Here is a 16,743-nt window from a genome sequence, read left to right as displayed (position 1 = left end):
ACTGATAAAATTGAGACTTGAAATGGAATTTTGAGGGAAGGCTTTGATATTATTTGAAATCTGCTGAAATAATGTCAAACTTCAAGTTTAGCAAATTCAATTCTATTTATAAATAATTTCCCTGTAAAGAGCCAGTAGAGGACCTGTAAGTTTAACATGGTGGAATAAAACTGGCATGGCCCCTTTCTTTCCTCAGAAACCATTGTAAAAGAGAAAGTTACAAAACCAACTCCATCTTTACTGATTCTAGATAACATCTGTAACCTTGAACCATATCATAAGAATTCCCAAATGTAGTGAAGGTTCCAAGAGAGGTACAGGAAGACAGTTGACAGGAAGAGAAAGCCTCCAGATCTCAGACGAAGAGGAAAGCACAGATTTATTATGTAGCAAAAAAAAATCTTGTTTGGAATAGCAGTAAAGAAGTAATTACATGCATGGACTACCAGTGGAAACTTCCCTAAACCTCATTTGTATAAAGGAGAAGCAGGGGAGGGAAATGAGGGCTGAACAAAGAATCTCAGAGGCATGCTGAATTTGTTGTAAATTGTCTGTTGGTGACATAGAGTGAGGGAAAGTTACTCTGTACAGTGAATAACCCTACAGCTGCTGAACACTTCAGGCTAAGGAGAAGTAAAGGTTAAAAGAAAAGGTTAAAAGAACTCATTCAGTGGTACAGAAATCACTCTGTCAGCAATGCTGGTTTTTCTTTTTTTGTTTTGTTGTTTTTTTTGTGTGTGTGTGTTTTTTTAAAGAAGCAACAGCAGAGGAACTTGTTCACCCACAATTTTTTGTCAGAAGGAACTTTAGTGTGAGCCAAGGAGACTTCCTGCAAGCCTGGAACTTGTTCCTAGATTCTCCCACCACAAAAGCCTCTTATAAATAGCAGGTCCAAGAGGAACTGCCTCATTCAAAGATGAGCAGTTATCAAAAGAGAACTGCACAGCATTTATACAAAAGTAGCAAAAGGAAAAGGAGGAAAGAAAAACAAATAGATAAAAAAGTGATCAGAAAAACACTGCCACACAGAAGCTGCAAACTTACCAAACACAATGACATGACATCAAAAAATGTAATGAGGAAATACTTTTTATAAAATAAGAGCTCACAGCCAGAAATAAAAAAGCAGAAAGAAAATAAGGTGAGCCAACAGAAGATTAAACAGTAGCTTGTAGAGTTCAAAGAAAAAGAGGAATAAAAAATAAAACCATTACAGAAGTGAAGACTCCACTGAAGGCAGCACATATAAGACACTGCTGAAAACACAGTAAGGGATGTTGAGAAAAACCAGGCAAATAAAATGGGGATTAAAAAAAAAGGAAAAAGGATTAGAGAGCACTGATAAAAGAGGAAAGATAGTCAAAAGCAATCCTACAAATGTATAATTTTTTTTTTTCAAATAATTCAAGAAAACTTTCTGCAAATGTAAGTGAATTTGAATCTCTCTAAAGACTGACCTGTCCTGACAAGGAATTATCAACAGTGAGTGATACATATCCTGTATGGCTAAAAGTTATTAGACTTCGAAGATTAAAAATTATCTGGGCATCAAGCGTAAATATCAAGATAGCAACATCTAAAGGAGTGGAATATCAGGATGGCCTCCAAGTTTTCCACAGCAACATTTAACGCTAATAAAGAAGGAACACTGCTATGGCAGCCTTAAGAAAGAAAAGCAAGACTCCAAATTTTATATCCAAACTATTGCCTATAATCTATATATACATAACACACACACACATATATATATAAAAAAATACAAAATAACACTTTTGATATGTGAATATATCTCAATAAAACTGGTTGATAAATAAATAATTATGCAAGAATAGCCAGAAATAGCAGCTATGTAAAACAGGGGAAAAAGAGATTGAGAGGTGAGGAATTTTGTTTGTTTTTTATTATTATTGAAATAATGAAAATGCTCTAATAATGACTGAAGTGAAGAATGCACAACTATGTGAATATACCAAATACCATTGATTGTACATTTCGGATAAATTGTATGCATTATTAATATAACAATAAAAGTGATTTGTTTTAAAAAAATGGGAAAAAAATAATATATATAACATAGGGATTATAATTACAAAACAGAATGTTAATGCTACAAACTGTGGCATGTAGTTGGAGGGGAAAGGCAGGAAGAGAAAAGAAGCAATTTAAGCACAATGATACCTGAAATTTTTTATACCTGGAGGTCAAAGAAGTTAAAGCTGATAATAAAAGATAAGTATATGTAAAGACATACATATCAGCCCTGAGAAAAATAATATAATTAACTAAAACTGGGAGGTAGAGAGGAAGGAAGGGAGAAGTGGAAATAATACTAATTTACTCATTGTTCTTCAGTTGGGTGCCTGCCTAACACACGGGAGGTCCAGTTTGGTTCCCCGTGCTTCCTAAAGATGACAAGCAGCAAGCTGACGCAATGAGGAACATATGCGGGGAGCGGAGGTAGTTTAAGTGACTGGGTGCCTTCCTCCCACATTTGAGGTCCTGGGTTCAGTTCCCAATGCTTCCTAAAAGATGAGGAACAGACACAGAGAGCAGACAGCGAGTGCAAACAATGGGGGTGTGGTGGAATAAATAAATCTTAAAAAAAAAAAAAAAAAAAAAAAAAGGAACAGAGTACAAGTATGAACCTTCCAAACAATAAAAAAGCATGTGTTCTTGAAAAAAGAAAACACATGCCATAAAGCAAAATATTAAAAAAGGAAAACAAAAGCAGAACATGTAACATAAATGTGATTAAATCCAAAAGCTTGTCATAATGGTAAATATGGCAAAAAATCTCCTATTATGCAGAAAGTGACGTTCAGATTGAATATGCAGAATATTGTACATGGGATATGCTTTGCACCACAGTAACAGCAAAAGACTAGGACAAACTAAAATGGGACTGGTTAAATTACAATACAGCAACACAATGGAATATATGCAACTCCAATTCCAATAATGATACTGGTATGATCTCCAAATAACATGGAAAAAAGCGCAGCACAGAACAGTATGAACAGTATGCTTCCATTTATGTAAATACATTATATATATATAAATAAAATGTCTCTAGAAGGATAGCCAAGAAATTGGTAGTAACTGTTGCCTCCAGGGAGGGGACTGTATGGCATGGGGATATAGGAGCAAAGACTTACTTCTCACTGTATATAATTTTAGCTTGTATAACTTTGCTCTAATTACATGTATTACCTGGCTTAAAAACTCAAATAAATAAAAGATTTGCTAGTCTTTTTTTCTTTCAAGGGCTAAGAAATTCATGACATGATCTGAAAATTAAAAAATAACTCATTAGAATACTTTAACAGGTTCTTTATAAGATGAGGGAAAGTATAACTCAACAAAGAATAAATTCAGTCAACAGAATGAAAGCTACAAGCAAATGTTTAAAAATGGGGTTGTCCTGGGGTATGTTCTGATTTAAGGGTACAAAGTGAAGAATTTAACAGTTTCTTAAGGTCAGACTCATAGAAGTTTCCCTTGTGCAGATTTGAAAATATGCCTTAATCTTTGCTGCTCTTTTTATGAGACTTCTACTGGGAACCTCTTTTGTGCTTACTTTCAAGGCAACTAACTCTAAAAGGTGGCTCATGTAGAATCATTCAGTAATAATCAAATTCACCACTAATTCCAGATCCTAAATGTCTAAAAGATGCAGCAAGATGACGCAACAAGAATAGACATAGATTCCTGGTGCCACTGACAACAATACAACTATGAAAGCGGACACGGAAGAACACGCAGCGAATAGACACAAAGAGCAGACAACTGGAGTGGGGGGGGGGGGGAAGGGGAAAGAAAGAAATTAAAAAAATAAATCTTAAAAGTAAATAAATAAATAAACGTCCAAAAGAGAACAAATTCAAGGATGGTAAAAACACAAAAATTTAAGAAAATATTACTAATGCCATGCTAAGTTAGAGGCTGGAATTTAAGATGGACACTTGCAGCAAAAATTTTTCAATAGCCTATTATTTATTAGTTTCATAAATATGACTCTGTTGGCAATGACTATCAGAAGTCTGAAGAGTTATAAGATGTACTGAAAGTTACATTTTTAGTTAGTAAAAGTCATCTATTTTCAGTCTGAATTCTTTTAGGTCTGGTTTTATTTTGATCTAGTCTGTGAGTTCACAGTATATAAATTGATTGGTATGCAAATAATGTTTTGGAATTCAACCTGTTGCCAATAAACAAAAATTACAGAATTAGGCAGCATATCATAGTTTAAAAAAAAAGAAAGAAGATAGTTCTAAGATTGTCAATAAAATTGATAGAAAACCCTTTTTAAGTATTTGACTCTGGAAACCTGACCAAAAAGAAATGTGGAAAAATACTAAAATCCTTACTGTGATCTATTTTCAACCTTCGGCTAAGGCAACAGCTGAATATTTGGGAATCAATCAAAACATGAGTTGGAGACAAAGCTGTTGTCCTAACAACTGAAAGAGTATTTAGATATTACTTTGGCTTTAATTCAAAAACTGAAGTTAGAGAAGAAAGCAGAGGAAAAACATAATGTTGAGAGAAAGTGTTATTTGTAGATGACACAAACTGTCACTTGCTCTTTGTTTCACAGTCTGGAAGTAATTCTATTTTGGAACCATATACGTCAGCAAGGCTAATGTAAGGTTTATATCTTGAATAAGAAAGTCAATTTGTTTTATTTCTTATAAACTTTGATGTCTTTTTTTTTTTAAGTTAAAAAATTTTTTTTTGCCTTGGTACCACAATTTACAGGGCAGTATACCTGATATAATGAAAAAGAAAAAGCTACAACAGATAAAAGACCTCAGGAATGTACATCTAATTGACACTGCAGTGCATTAATCAATAGCTGCACTTTTTGCAAACAGCTATGACAGTCTTGAACAAGAAGGGTTTCCTGTTTAAGCTGCAGCAGCTTTTCTAACTATGGATCATTGTTCCTTCTGTGACAGGTTTTTACAGTTCCTCTAATGTATTTGGGATGACTGTCTCAAAGTAACCTGCAGCTTTCCTGACAACTCCTCACTCTCTCTCCTGCTAAGAACTGTAGCCATTTTCTGTTGAGTTTTTAGAACCTTCTGCTACTATATCCATGGCTTCCAACACCAGATCCATAACCACCACCATAGGGACTGTCTGAACTTCTTTCACCAAAACTGCCCCCTTTCATGGGTCCATAATTTGATTGCTGTTGTCCACTATAATTTCCAAAATTGTTATAGTTCCCACCACCACCATAGTTAACACTGCCAAAATTTCCTCCTTCCTTGTAGCCATCATATCCTCCACCACCACCACATCCACCACCTTGGTTTCTATATCCTGGTCCTCCACCACTATAATCCCCTCTACTACTATAACCAGGACCACTGCCATAGTTGCCACCATCACCTCTTCCATAACTACCTCTGCTGCCACAACCTCCACTACCATAACATCCTCTTCCACCAGTTTCAACCATGGCTGAAGTTCCCACTATGGCCCATAAAGTTGCCAGATCCCCTCCATAACCTCTTAGTGATCCAGCAGACTGCATCTATTGCTTAGAAAGGATCTTTTTCACTTCACAATTATGCCCATTAATAGTGTGGTATTTCTGAACAGTTTTATCAAATGCATCATGATCATCAAAAGTCAAAAATGCAAATATTCTCTTTTTTCCACTCTGTCTGGCTTCCATAACTCATATGGTTTCAATCTTGCCATACTTTCAAAGTAGTCTCTCAAATTATATTCTTTTGTATCTTTAATACCACCAACAAAAATTTTCTTCACTTTCAGATTGGCACTAGGCTTTACAGAACCCTCTAGCTCTTTGAATTTACATACACATCAACCTTGTGTGGTCAAGCACTCATTGCTGTACGCACCTCTTCAACACAAGAATAAGTCATAAAACCAAAGCTTCTGGAACATTTTGTCTGGGGGTCTCTCACCACCACATAATCTGTAGCTGTGCCCTGTTTCTCAAAATGTTCTCTTAAACTATCATCCATAATTTCAAAGCTCAAACCACCAATAAACAGTTTTCTCAACTGTTCCAGTTCCTTTGGATCATGGCCCTCCACCCCCGAGCAATGAAGCTGATGGCTAGAGTCGGGCTGGGGGCAACCAGGCGATGGTTTACCTCAATTTTGAGACCGGACTCACGTCCTCCAACTCAGATTCAATATGGGATGGAGAGGAAGAGGAAAGGCCTAATGTTTGGGATAGCTCACCTTTGTTTCTTTGAATTGGTAATCTTTAAACTCCTGAACAACCACAAACAAGTTATCAACTGATCTCAGACTGTGAACCTGGGAAGGAAAAAAAGTTAGAAACAAATTTCTGAGAAAGCTTTTGAATAACATAAATTGTCAACATTTCAATATAAAAATCAGTACAATGGTTTTTAAGCAGTTAAAAGCCATAATTTGTACTTAGAATTACTATTACATAAAACATACTGCCAATCTCCCATGTATTTGACTACCTATCAGCTTCTGCCTTTCAGAAAGAGGAGGACAGATAGAAGCTTGAAGTGTTATATGGGCAACTGGGTTTGGGGGCAAGGGGAAAGACCAATATAGCAAGTGGGACTACACTATATTTTCCTCATGGCTTTCTGCCATACACTGTATATTGCAGTGGTTAAGAGAATGAAGTTTGTGCCCTAGCGCTGTGATTACTAGCTGAGTGACCCTGGTCAAATTGCTTATTCCTCCTAAACTGAATAATTAGTGAAGACAATAGTACTAGGTCCTACCTTCAAAGCTACAAAACTGCTTAGGGTATTACAAAAATACTGGATGGAATATGCTCTCCAATTCATCTTATATATTTGCACATAGGGTGCCTAAAATATGCCAACACTAAGAGCTGAGGATATGACAGAGAAAATAATTTCTTTGATGTAGATTTTTTAAAAAAATCTCTCATACAACACTTTGTCACTGAAGCCTAGAGCCAGAAACTAAAGAAAATAAATTCAAAGTGTAGTAAATACTTGAAATTCCTTCATAAGTCACATGGGATTCTTTCTGGTGAATTTATTCTTAGGAAGTACTAGGATCACTTCTAAAAATATAACAAACCTACTAGTCAAACTTCCAAATCTAAATCTAATAGAAAACACAGTCAATATTTTAAAATCACCTGATTTAGGGCAGAGTGAAAAAAAAGATTCCAGAGAGGCTTGTAAACTACAAAGTAAATGTAGACTGACATATTTTAAAAATTATTTTAAATATTGCTACATGCAAACCTGAGCCAGACTTTCCACTGAAATGTCAAAATATATCTTGCCCCGGTCTTTGCTGATTTTGCATGATGATCCCAGTTTCTCTCTCACTTCATCTGCAGCTGTTTGCTCAAACCCAGTAGGTACGGTGGCTCCAATAGTGACTTGGAGATACTCAGACTCACTTCTGAAGGCACTTTCAGCCACCTGTATAGACCTCTGGTTCTCATGAAGGTTTACATCCAAGAGTTGGTTAGTGGCTTCTTGAATGTCAGACATGTTGGCAGTGCCTCCAAGATCCCTAATTTGGTCCCTTTAAACAGTATAGAAGAAGAAAAAAAGCTGAAACATTATTACTTCATATTTCAATGATAATTAAAAACATGTTTTGGAGGGCAGGCTGAACAAGGCAAGACAACAGATATGGCTGAATTTAGTAAACACACTAATTAAGCATTCACCAAAGATAAAAGAATAGAATGAATATAAGTACAAAGTGCAGGCTGTATAAAACATGGTGTCATTATTAAACAAGTAATGCTGGTACTATGGAAGAAAAGGAGACAGAGTATTTCCATGGCATGCAGTTTGGTTTTGGGTCAACTACAACAGTTAGCAATCCAAATACAGAGGCGGCTACAGAGCACAAATATATTTCTGCATCTAGTCCTTGTAGCTCATGATTAAGAACACAGGGCTTTGGATTTTCAGATAGACATGACTTTGAATTCTTGTCCTCACTATTCAATAGCTGAATGACCTAAAGCAAGTTAATTCTCCCAAGCCTCAGTTTCCTCATCTCAAAATGGGAATTAAATAATACTTTTCTCATTGAATTGTTGGGAAGATTAAAATTAGATTGGCACATGGCCAAGCACATGATTAAAACTTGCTAATAGGCTATTTCGTTTCTCTTCTGTGAAGTGCATAGTGACTTAAAAATGATTAACTAAACACCTACTATCCAAAAACTACGAATATGCGAATGATTCCTACATGCCACTCTGGGATTCATGGATGGGCTTCAGGGGAAGTCTGTGAAATATCTGAAACTTTAAGTCAAATTTCATGATTCTGAGCAGGGGTGGGGATGGGGTAATATTAGGAGATGGGGATCAATAGCTTTCATCATATTTTCTAAAGGGATTGTGACCCAAAAGAACTTAAGTACGCAGTGTGCCTTGTTCTGTGCTAGGAACAGGCAACAGTGTTTTAACACTAATAAAACTCAGCACTTGCCCTTAAGGAGTCCACAATCACTGCGATTATATCTTTATCTTCTATAGAAGGCAACTGAAGCTCAGTAAAAGGATGTGTCCCGCACCAGATCACAAAGCCAATCATTGGCGCAGGCTGGCACAGAACCCTTATCTCCCGACTCCCACCGCAGGGTCAGCGGAGACGAGAATCTCGCGGAGACGGTAAAGGCCTAATGGAGGCAGCAAGAAAGGATACGCCGTTAGACACGGCTACGGCTCGAAACCGACGTTCACCCGCCGTAACTACGCTGTGGCCCGTTGGGGGACCGCAGCAGCAAAGCGAAGGTCAACCCTCCGAGGGCGCCCAAATGCGTCCCCAGCTCCCGCGTCCCAGGCTGAAGGGCCATAGGCCGTCACACCCGGCCACTCCCACTCCCGCCCGGTTACCGGCGGCTACCGCAGACTCCTCAGCCTAGGGCACCACGCCGGAACAGCGTGCTCAGATCACGCCGCCGGAAGCCTCTTCACCAACCCCCGGAAACGGAAGTCAGACCGCTGCTCCGCTAGGGGCGGGCGCCCGGGCTAGGTCGTCGAGCGAGGGGCATGCGCACAAAGCTGTCTGTGCTGTGGGGGCTAGTGCGTGGGCGCTTGCTCCTGAGATTGGGTACAGGACCTCTGCAAGCTGAACTTGATGAGCAGTGGGTTACGTCACCTGACATAGTAATGGCTAACAGCCGTACCAAGCACTGGGTAAGCACTTCACTCGCGCCACCTCGTTTGCTCCTCCCAACAACTCTGAAGTGGCACCACCAGAATCACCATTTTAAAGCTGGAGAAATTGAGTGTCAAAGAGGTTAAATATTTTGACAAAATGTAAGACGTGGAGACTTAGAGTCAGAGCTGGGATTTTAACCCACGTGGTGTGACTCCAGAATGCTTGCTTTCAACCCATAAGCAGTGTTAGTCAAACTTGTCTATGGGTCACATACTGCCTTCACTATTTTTGCCCAATTGCTCTATTATTTACTTTTAAAATAGACTTTTAAAAAAAACAGCACAATTTGTTTTAAAAGGAGACTTTTAAACCTCAACAACAAAAAAACAAATGATCCAGTTTAAAAATGGGCAAAGGACTTGAATAGACATTTCTTCACAGAAAATACATGTATGGTTAAATACATAAAAAGATGCTCAACATTCTTAGCCATTAAGGATATCCAAATTAAACCATAATGAAACCTCTTCCATATTCACAAGAATGGCTATAATCAAAATTGCTGGTGAGCTATTAAAAACACAAAAACTTGTACACAGATATTCATAGGAACTTTATCTACAATAGCAAAAAAAAAAAAAGGTGGAAGGACACCAAGTGTGCACCAATAAATGAGTGGATAAACAAAATGTGGTGTAATTATTCAGCAATGAAAAGGAATGGTGTACTGATACATCCTGTAACATGAATGAACCTTGGAAACATTAGGGTGAGTAAAAAAAGGCCAGACACAAAAGACCACATATTGTATGATTCCATTTATATGAAGGATACAGAATAGGCAAATCCATAGCAACAGAAAGTAAACTAGTGGTTGCTAGGCGCTGAGAGAGGGGTGATGGACAGTAACTGCTTAGTAGGTGTGGGGTTTCTTTTTGGGGTGATGAAAATATTCTGAAATTAGGTAGTGGTGGTGGTGGTGCAATATTGTGACTATAAAATCATACTGAACTGAACGCTTGAAAACATTTAAAATGGTGAATTTTGTGTTATGTGAGTTAAAAAAAAAAGGGAACTTGTAGTCATGGAAAACTCATCTGCAGTTTCCACATCTGCAAAATGATACTTCCCTCATAGTGTTGGGAGATTTAGATGAGATTAACATACTACCAATCACATAATTAAAATAGATCTTTAAAAATACAGTGGAAACAAAGCAAAACTATTAAATTTTGCCCAGATACTGTTACTTGCAAAAGGCTCTTGGTACACTCTGAATGGAAGGCCTGTTTTCTTTAAAAAGATAAATTATCAAGTGTTAGAAAACAATTAGCACTAAATGAGGCATTCTTGACATAATGAGAGTGATTAAAACATGGAAAAGGAAATGTTATTCTCCACCTGATTTAGTGTTAGTTGATGTATACCTTTTTACCATCTAAAATCATCTCCTATAAACAGGTGTCATGCTTGGGGAAACACTGCCCTAAGCTGTTTTGTCTACCAGTGTCATATTAGGGTTGTCATTTAGGCAACAATTTATAGAGCACCTATTATGGGTCAGACTTTCTTTTAGGCCTTGGGGGCACAGCAGTGAAAAAAAAAAAGAAGTCCCTAACTCTCTGATCTCCTATATTAGAGTTTATATTCCAATGTAAAAGAAATAATGCTGAAGAAAAAAATATTGTGGTAAGTATTATTGGGAAAAACTAAGCAAGGCAGGGTGGAAGAGTGCTAGAGAGCTGGAGGAGAATGTTTGTTTGATAAAGGTTGGTCAGGAAAGGCCTCTTTCATAAAGTGACAAAGCAGAACCTGAAGGAGATAGAGGAGCAAGCCGTTTGGAAATCTAGAAGAGCATTCCAGGCTTAGGGAATAGTAAGTGCACCAGCCCTAAGGCAGGAGCATGCTCCACATGAGTCTAGGAATAGCCAAGGAGGCCAGCTGACTGGGGGAAGTACTTGAGGGGAAGAGAGGTGGAAGATGAGATGGAGGGGTGGTGATAGATCATGTAGGCCAATGTTTTACAAATATTTGCCATGAATTACCTTTTAAATTCTTTTTTTTGTGTGGAGGTATAGGGCTTGAACCCAGGACCTTGCATATGGGAAGCAGGCACTCAACCACTGAGGTACATCTGCTCCCCAATGAGAGTTGGTTTTTTCATTTGTTTGTTTTGTTTGTTTTTAGGAGGTACTGGGAATGAACCTGGGACCTCATATATGGGAGGCAGGTGCTCAACCACTTGAGCTACATCGCTCCCTGTGACTTATATTTTATTTTATTTTATTTTATTTTTTAAAGATTTATTTAATTTCCCCCCCTCCCCTGGTTGTCTGTTCTTGGTGTCTATTTGTTGCGTCTTGTTTCTTTGTCTGCTTTTGTTTCTTTGTCCGCTTCTGTTGTCGTCAGCGGCACAGGAAGTGTGGGCGGCGCCATTCCTGGGCAGGCTGCTCTTTATTTTCACGCTGGGCGGCTTTCCTCACTGGCGCACTCCTTGCGCGTGGGGGCTCCCCCACGCGGGGGACACCCTTGCGTGGCACGGCACTCCTTGCGCGCATCAGCACTGCGCATGGCCAGCTCCACACGGGTCGAGGAGGCCCAGGGTTTGAACCGCGGACCTCCCATATGGTAGACGGACACCCTAACCACTGGGCCAAAGTCCTTTTCCCTGTGACTTATATTTTAAAAGGCTTACTCTGGCTGCTGCATGGAGAATGGTAAGGGTCAGGGATGAGAACAGTAGAGAGGCTATTTCAATAGCCCAAATGAGAGCTCATGATGGCTCAAACTAGGATATTAGGGGTAGGTATGATAGGAATTGCCATGTTCTGGTGTTTTTTGAAGGATGAGCTATCTTTGCTGATGGATTGGATGTGTGGTTTGAAAAGAAGATAAAGAATTGAGAAGTGTCAGGGTCAGACCTAGCAAAGTTGCTGGTCTTGAGTAACCATATTTTGTGATGGATACATCTAAAATGCCACAAAGGAACTAAAAGTGGATACATTTTTTTTTCTTTAGGGTTAAGGTGTATTGCAAAGAGTAATAGTATTTTAACTTATATGAGAAAGACCCTGATCTGCTGTAAAAATACTGACTAAAATGGAACCATACAGGAAAATGCTAATTTGGGGCAGTTGACATATATACCAGCCTCTAATTTCTTTCCAACTGGCAGTAGCTAAATTACTAACGTGACCCTTGAGTAAAAAAGCAAATTCTTAAACTTGATAATTCATATCAGACATAGTGACCCAAATTAGGGACTCAGTGGTAGTTGCTCCCATTAACCCAGACATCTGTTTTACCTAATGTCTATTTATCCTTACCTATTCTTAAAGTAAAACGAGGTCAAGGTTAGAAAGTCAAAGAGTATGGCACTCCTACCCTGGCCCCTTCCTGTACTCTTCTACAGACACAAAGATTACTAACCATTTCTTTTAGTTCATATGGTCATTACCTCTATGCCTAAATAACATGCTTGTAGTGCTGGTTTTTGCTTTTTCAGTTTTAGGCTTTATCTCTTGTCTCTTATGGCAGTTGAGGTTTAGCTTACTAACATTACCAACATCCTATCTTCCCCTTCTTCCCCCTCCAATTGTAATTATAACCCAATATAGTTTATTCCTCTGTCTTAAATTTACTTTTATAAATTTAATTGATAGACTAAGCATCTTCTTATTGTTCTTTCATGTGCTCCCCCACCCTTGTAAGGGGAAGGTGTTATTAGCACCCCTGCCCTTTCTTCTTGTTCTCCTGTGTACCTCCCAGTCTATTTTGTTTAAAGAGGATACCACTTGGCATGTTGGATTCCTATGGGGATGTAACTGAAAGTAGGGATGCCCCTACACCTCCTTCTCACTCAAGAACCTACTGGAATTCCACCTACCCCAGGAAAACCTTTTTGGACCTCATGGAGCAGAGAGGGATATGTCTACAATCCTGTTAATGAAATGTTAGCCTAAGAGTGCATGAACCTTTAACCCAACAGACCTTTATCCACTTGGTTGTTAACACCTAGATGGAAAAAACAATCAGCTTTGGCCGTACTCTAAACGGACTGAGGTCTATTTACTTTTCCCTTGCTCTTTTTTTTTTTAAAGATTTAATTTATTCAACCCCCCCCCCCCCCGCCCCCAGTTGTCTGCTCTCTGTGTCCATTCGCTGTGTGTTCTTCTGTGTCCTCTTCTATTCTTGTCAGAGCCTGGGCATCTGTGTCTCTTTTTGTTGCGTCATCTTGCTGCCTCAGCTCTCCATGTGTGCGGTGCCACTCTTGGGCAGGCTGGACTTTCTTTTGCGCTGGGTGACTCTCCTTGTGCATGGGGCTCCCCTACGCCGGGGACACCCCTGAGTGGAAGGGCACTCCTTGCTCGCATCAGCACTGAGCATGGGCCAGCTCCACATGGGTCAAGGAGGTCCTGGGTTTGAACTGTGGACCTCCCATGTGGTAGGCGGACTCTCTATCCGCTGAGACAAGTCCGCCTCCCTCCCTTGCGCTTTCAAGCCAAAGGCTATAAAACTGCTTTAGTAATAATAACCCTAGTGAGAGCTCTCCAATAGAATTAGTGACATCTTAGTGAATTTTCAAGAGTACACATGGATTTTATTGTTCTCATTAAATTCTATATTGATATGTAAGTTGACTTAAAAGCAACTCATTCAGTTAGAAAGGAATCATATCTTCTATAATTGAGAGTTCAAGGGGGAAAGAAGGTGATAATCTGGGTAGTGAAACACCCCTGCCATCTAGTGGTTACTCAGGCTGAAATATTGCAGCTCTTCCAAAGCACAGAAAGCAAAAGGAATTGCGTCAGAACAGGAAACATATCTAGCAAATGCCCTGAACCTGGGAACCTTCCATTCCCTCTTCCCTCAGTAGAAAGGGACGTTAGCAAGCCTCTTTGTAAATAACCAAAGATCAAACAAGGTGCTAATGGGATTAGCCTCTGAGAGTGGCTCTCACTTTGTATAATTAGAAGAATTAAAAGAACACTGGCAGAAGGCATTGTAGGTAAACATGGGCAGCCACCAGTTCTTAAGTGCAAGGTGGCAGCTCCAAGGGGAAGCAGGAAGTGCAACAAATGGCAAAGAGAGGGACAGCAGTGGGGCAGGATCCCATTGGTGGTCACTGCAGCAGTACCATAGGCATAGAGGCAAAGCAGAATCACTTGCAACGTCAGTAGGGACAATGATGATAAAAGCCATATAGACAAAGGATCATTGGTCAGTAAAACTCCTGGAGACCATGGTCTTGGGACCAGTTCTGCTCGATTCAGGTTAAACTAATCAGGATGCTCAGGGAGCAACAGTGGTAATATTGTAGAATACTCACTATATCCAGAAAATGCTTTACATGTATTTTCTCAAAATAGCTACTGCTGTGGGTTAAAAATAAGATATGTTGCAGTGTTAATGTCCATTACCTGTGACTCTGACCTTATTTGGAAATAGAATCTTTGCAGATGTAATTAGTTAAGTTGAGGTCATACTGGATTAAGATGGGCTCTAAATCCAATATGATTGGTGTTCTTATAAGAAGAGGAAAATTTGGACCCAGAGACACAGGCACAGAGGGAAGATGGCCATGTGAAGATGGAGGCTAAGATTGGAGTTATGCTGTTTGCTCTTGGATGACAGGTACCATTCTGTAAGGAAGCTAGCCTAGGCTACTGTATGATTAGAAACCACATGGTGGGACGTGGATGTGGCTCAAGTGATTGGGCTTCCACCTACTATATAGGAGAACCCGGGTTTGATCCCTGTTGCCTCCTGGTTAAAAAAAAAAGAGTGCTTGTGCGGTAAGCCAGTGCCTGTGTGGCAAGCCAAGTGCCAGTGTGAATGCCCATGCAGCGAGCCAAGTTCCTGAGCAAGTGAGTTACTCAGCAAGATGATTACACAACAAAAGAGAGACAAAGGGGAGAGTCAGGGCGAGGAGCCCCAGAAACCAGGAACTGAAGTGGCACAAGTGACAGGGAACCTCTCTTTTACATCAGAGGTCGCCAGGATCGAATTCTGTTGAATCCTAGAGGAGAAAAATGAGAAGACAAAAAGAGAAATAGATATGGAAGATCACACAACGAATGGACACAGACAGCAAAAACAGCAGAGTGGGGGGCAAGGGGGAGGGAAAAATCATTAAAAAAAAGAAAGAAACCACATGGAGAAAGAGGCATAAGGGACTCAGCACCCCAGCTGAGCCCAGCATCCAAATGCAGCCACACAAATGAGCCTGGGTGAGACCAGAAGAACTGACTGACGAACCCACCCAGAGAATCATGAGAAGTAATAAATAATTGTTGTTAAACCATTAAGTTTTGAGGTAGTTTGTTGTGTAACAATAGATCTTTGAAACAATAAGTTCTCAATAAATGGTATCTGTTAGTTTTATCATTAGCGCAGGTAAGGGATTCAGCCAAATAGCTCATTCATCTTTTCTTAGGCCACTGTTTTTTCTACTTTCACTGGAATAGCCTAGAAGAAGTGAGTGTTGTATGTGAAAAAGGAACATTGCTTATTACAGATATGTCTTATCTTTTTTTAAGAAACAGAATATTGGCACTCAGAAAGGCTTTGTTCAGAAGCAGACTTGGCCCAGTGGTTAGGGTGTCCGTCTACCACATGGGAGGTCCCCAGTTCAAACCCTGGGCCTCCTTGACCTTTGTGGAGCTGGCCCTTGCGCAGTGCTGATGCGCGCAAGGAGTGCCCTGCCACACAGGGGTGTCCCCGCGTAGGGGAGGCCCACGCGCAAGGAGTGCACCCATAAGGAGAGCTGCCCAGCGCAAAAGAAAGTTCAGCCTGCCTAAGAATGGCGCCGCACACACGGAGAGCTGACACAACAGGATGATGCAACAAAAAGAAACCAAGATTCCCGGTGCCGCTGACAACAACAGAAGCGGACAAAAAGAACAACACGCAGCAAATGAACACAGAGAACAGACAACGGGGGGCGGGGGGGGGGGGGGGGAGAGGAGAGAGAAATAAATAAAATAAATCTAAAAATAATAATAAAGGCTTTGTTAGTGCTTCAAATTGCCATATACATTTGAACTGCCATAGAAACTTATTTCTTCAAAAATATTCATAATTCAGAGGTTTAACTAAATCAGTCCTTGTGGGACCCTCCCAGTCCTTTATGTTGGAGGGTTTAAGATATGAACAGAGACTTATGCTCCCCCCTACACACACCATTTGGTTTATTGACTCATCATACATGCACACAGAATCTATACGCAAATATAAATATTCCAATGTACAATTTTCACATGGGACTCGCAGATCACCTCTTTCTCTGTCATCCAGTACCATGCAACCTGTGCCCTATCCAGTTTCCATTTTAGGATGAAGAATTGTAGGGCACTGACACAAAAACGTCGGCATCTGGAGAAGTGGGGAGGTCCTGCTTCCCTCTCCTCACAGTGTCCTGTCCCTTTTCAATGGCCCCGATAGGGCAGAGGGCTAAATACCTCCACTTCTTTCTTAAATCCCAAACCTCGCTTCTGATCTCTTTGCACTTTCCCATTTAGCTCTTCTCCTTTGAAATCTCATTCCTAATTTCCTCTTGTTCCTTTCTGCATGTCCCTAAAGAGAGACTTAGGCTTTTAATCAAG

At 39.8% G+C, this 16,743-nt stretch overlaps 1 protein-coding gene and 2 pseudogenes across 10 annotated transcripts in view; 1 reads left to right on the top strand and 2 right to left on the bottom strand.

Annotated features, from left to right (window-relative positions):
- The window catches only part of THUMPD3 (THUMP domain 3 tRNA guanosine methyltransferase), a 30,817-nt gene extending 21,831 nt beyond the window's left edge, over positions 1-8,986 (bottom strand). For 3 of the 10 annotated variants that reach the window (XR_011647556.1, XM_058288686.2, XM_071212210.1), the window contains exons 1-3: positions 8,872-8,986; positions 7,250-7,538; positions 6,225-6,302 (exon numbers count right to left, since the gene is read on the bottom strand). Coding sequence is in view for 8 of the 10 variants with exons in the window: in XM_058288686.2 (XP_058144669.1) it covers positions 6,225-6,302; positions 7,250-7,504 (333 nt within the window). In the remaining 2 variants the exon portion in view is untranslated. Of the gene's footprint in view, positions 1-6,224; positions 6,303-7,249; positions 7,539-8,464; positions 8,655-8,871 lie in introns of those variants that run through there. The other 7 variants (XR_009183633.2, XM_058288687.2, XM_023589523.3 and 4 more) reach the window with 6 other exon arrangements.
- On the bottom strand, positions 4,932-6,116 carry LOC139437688 (heterogeneous nuclear ribonucleoprotein A3 pseudogene; annotated as a pseudogene).
- A 41-nt stretch (positions 8,987-9,027) lies between the features above and the next one.
- The window catches only part of LOC101440731 (thiamine pyrophosphokinase 1 pseudogene), a 139,243-nt pseudogene continuing 131,527 nt past the window's right edge, over positions 9,028-16,743 (top strand).

Source organism: Dasypus novemcinctus, chromosome 26 (genome assembly GCF_030445035.2).
Source record: "Dasypus novemcinctus isolate mDasNov1 chromosome 26, mDasNov1.1.hap2, whole genome shotgun sequence".
Lineage (NCBI taxonomy): Eukaryota > Metazoa > Chordata > Mammalia > Cingulata > Dasypodidae > Dasypus > Dasypus novemcinctus.
Note: the sequence above shows the minus strand (reverse complement) of the source record. Positions and strands in the feature narration are given on the sequence as shown.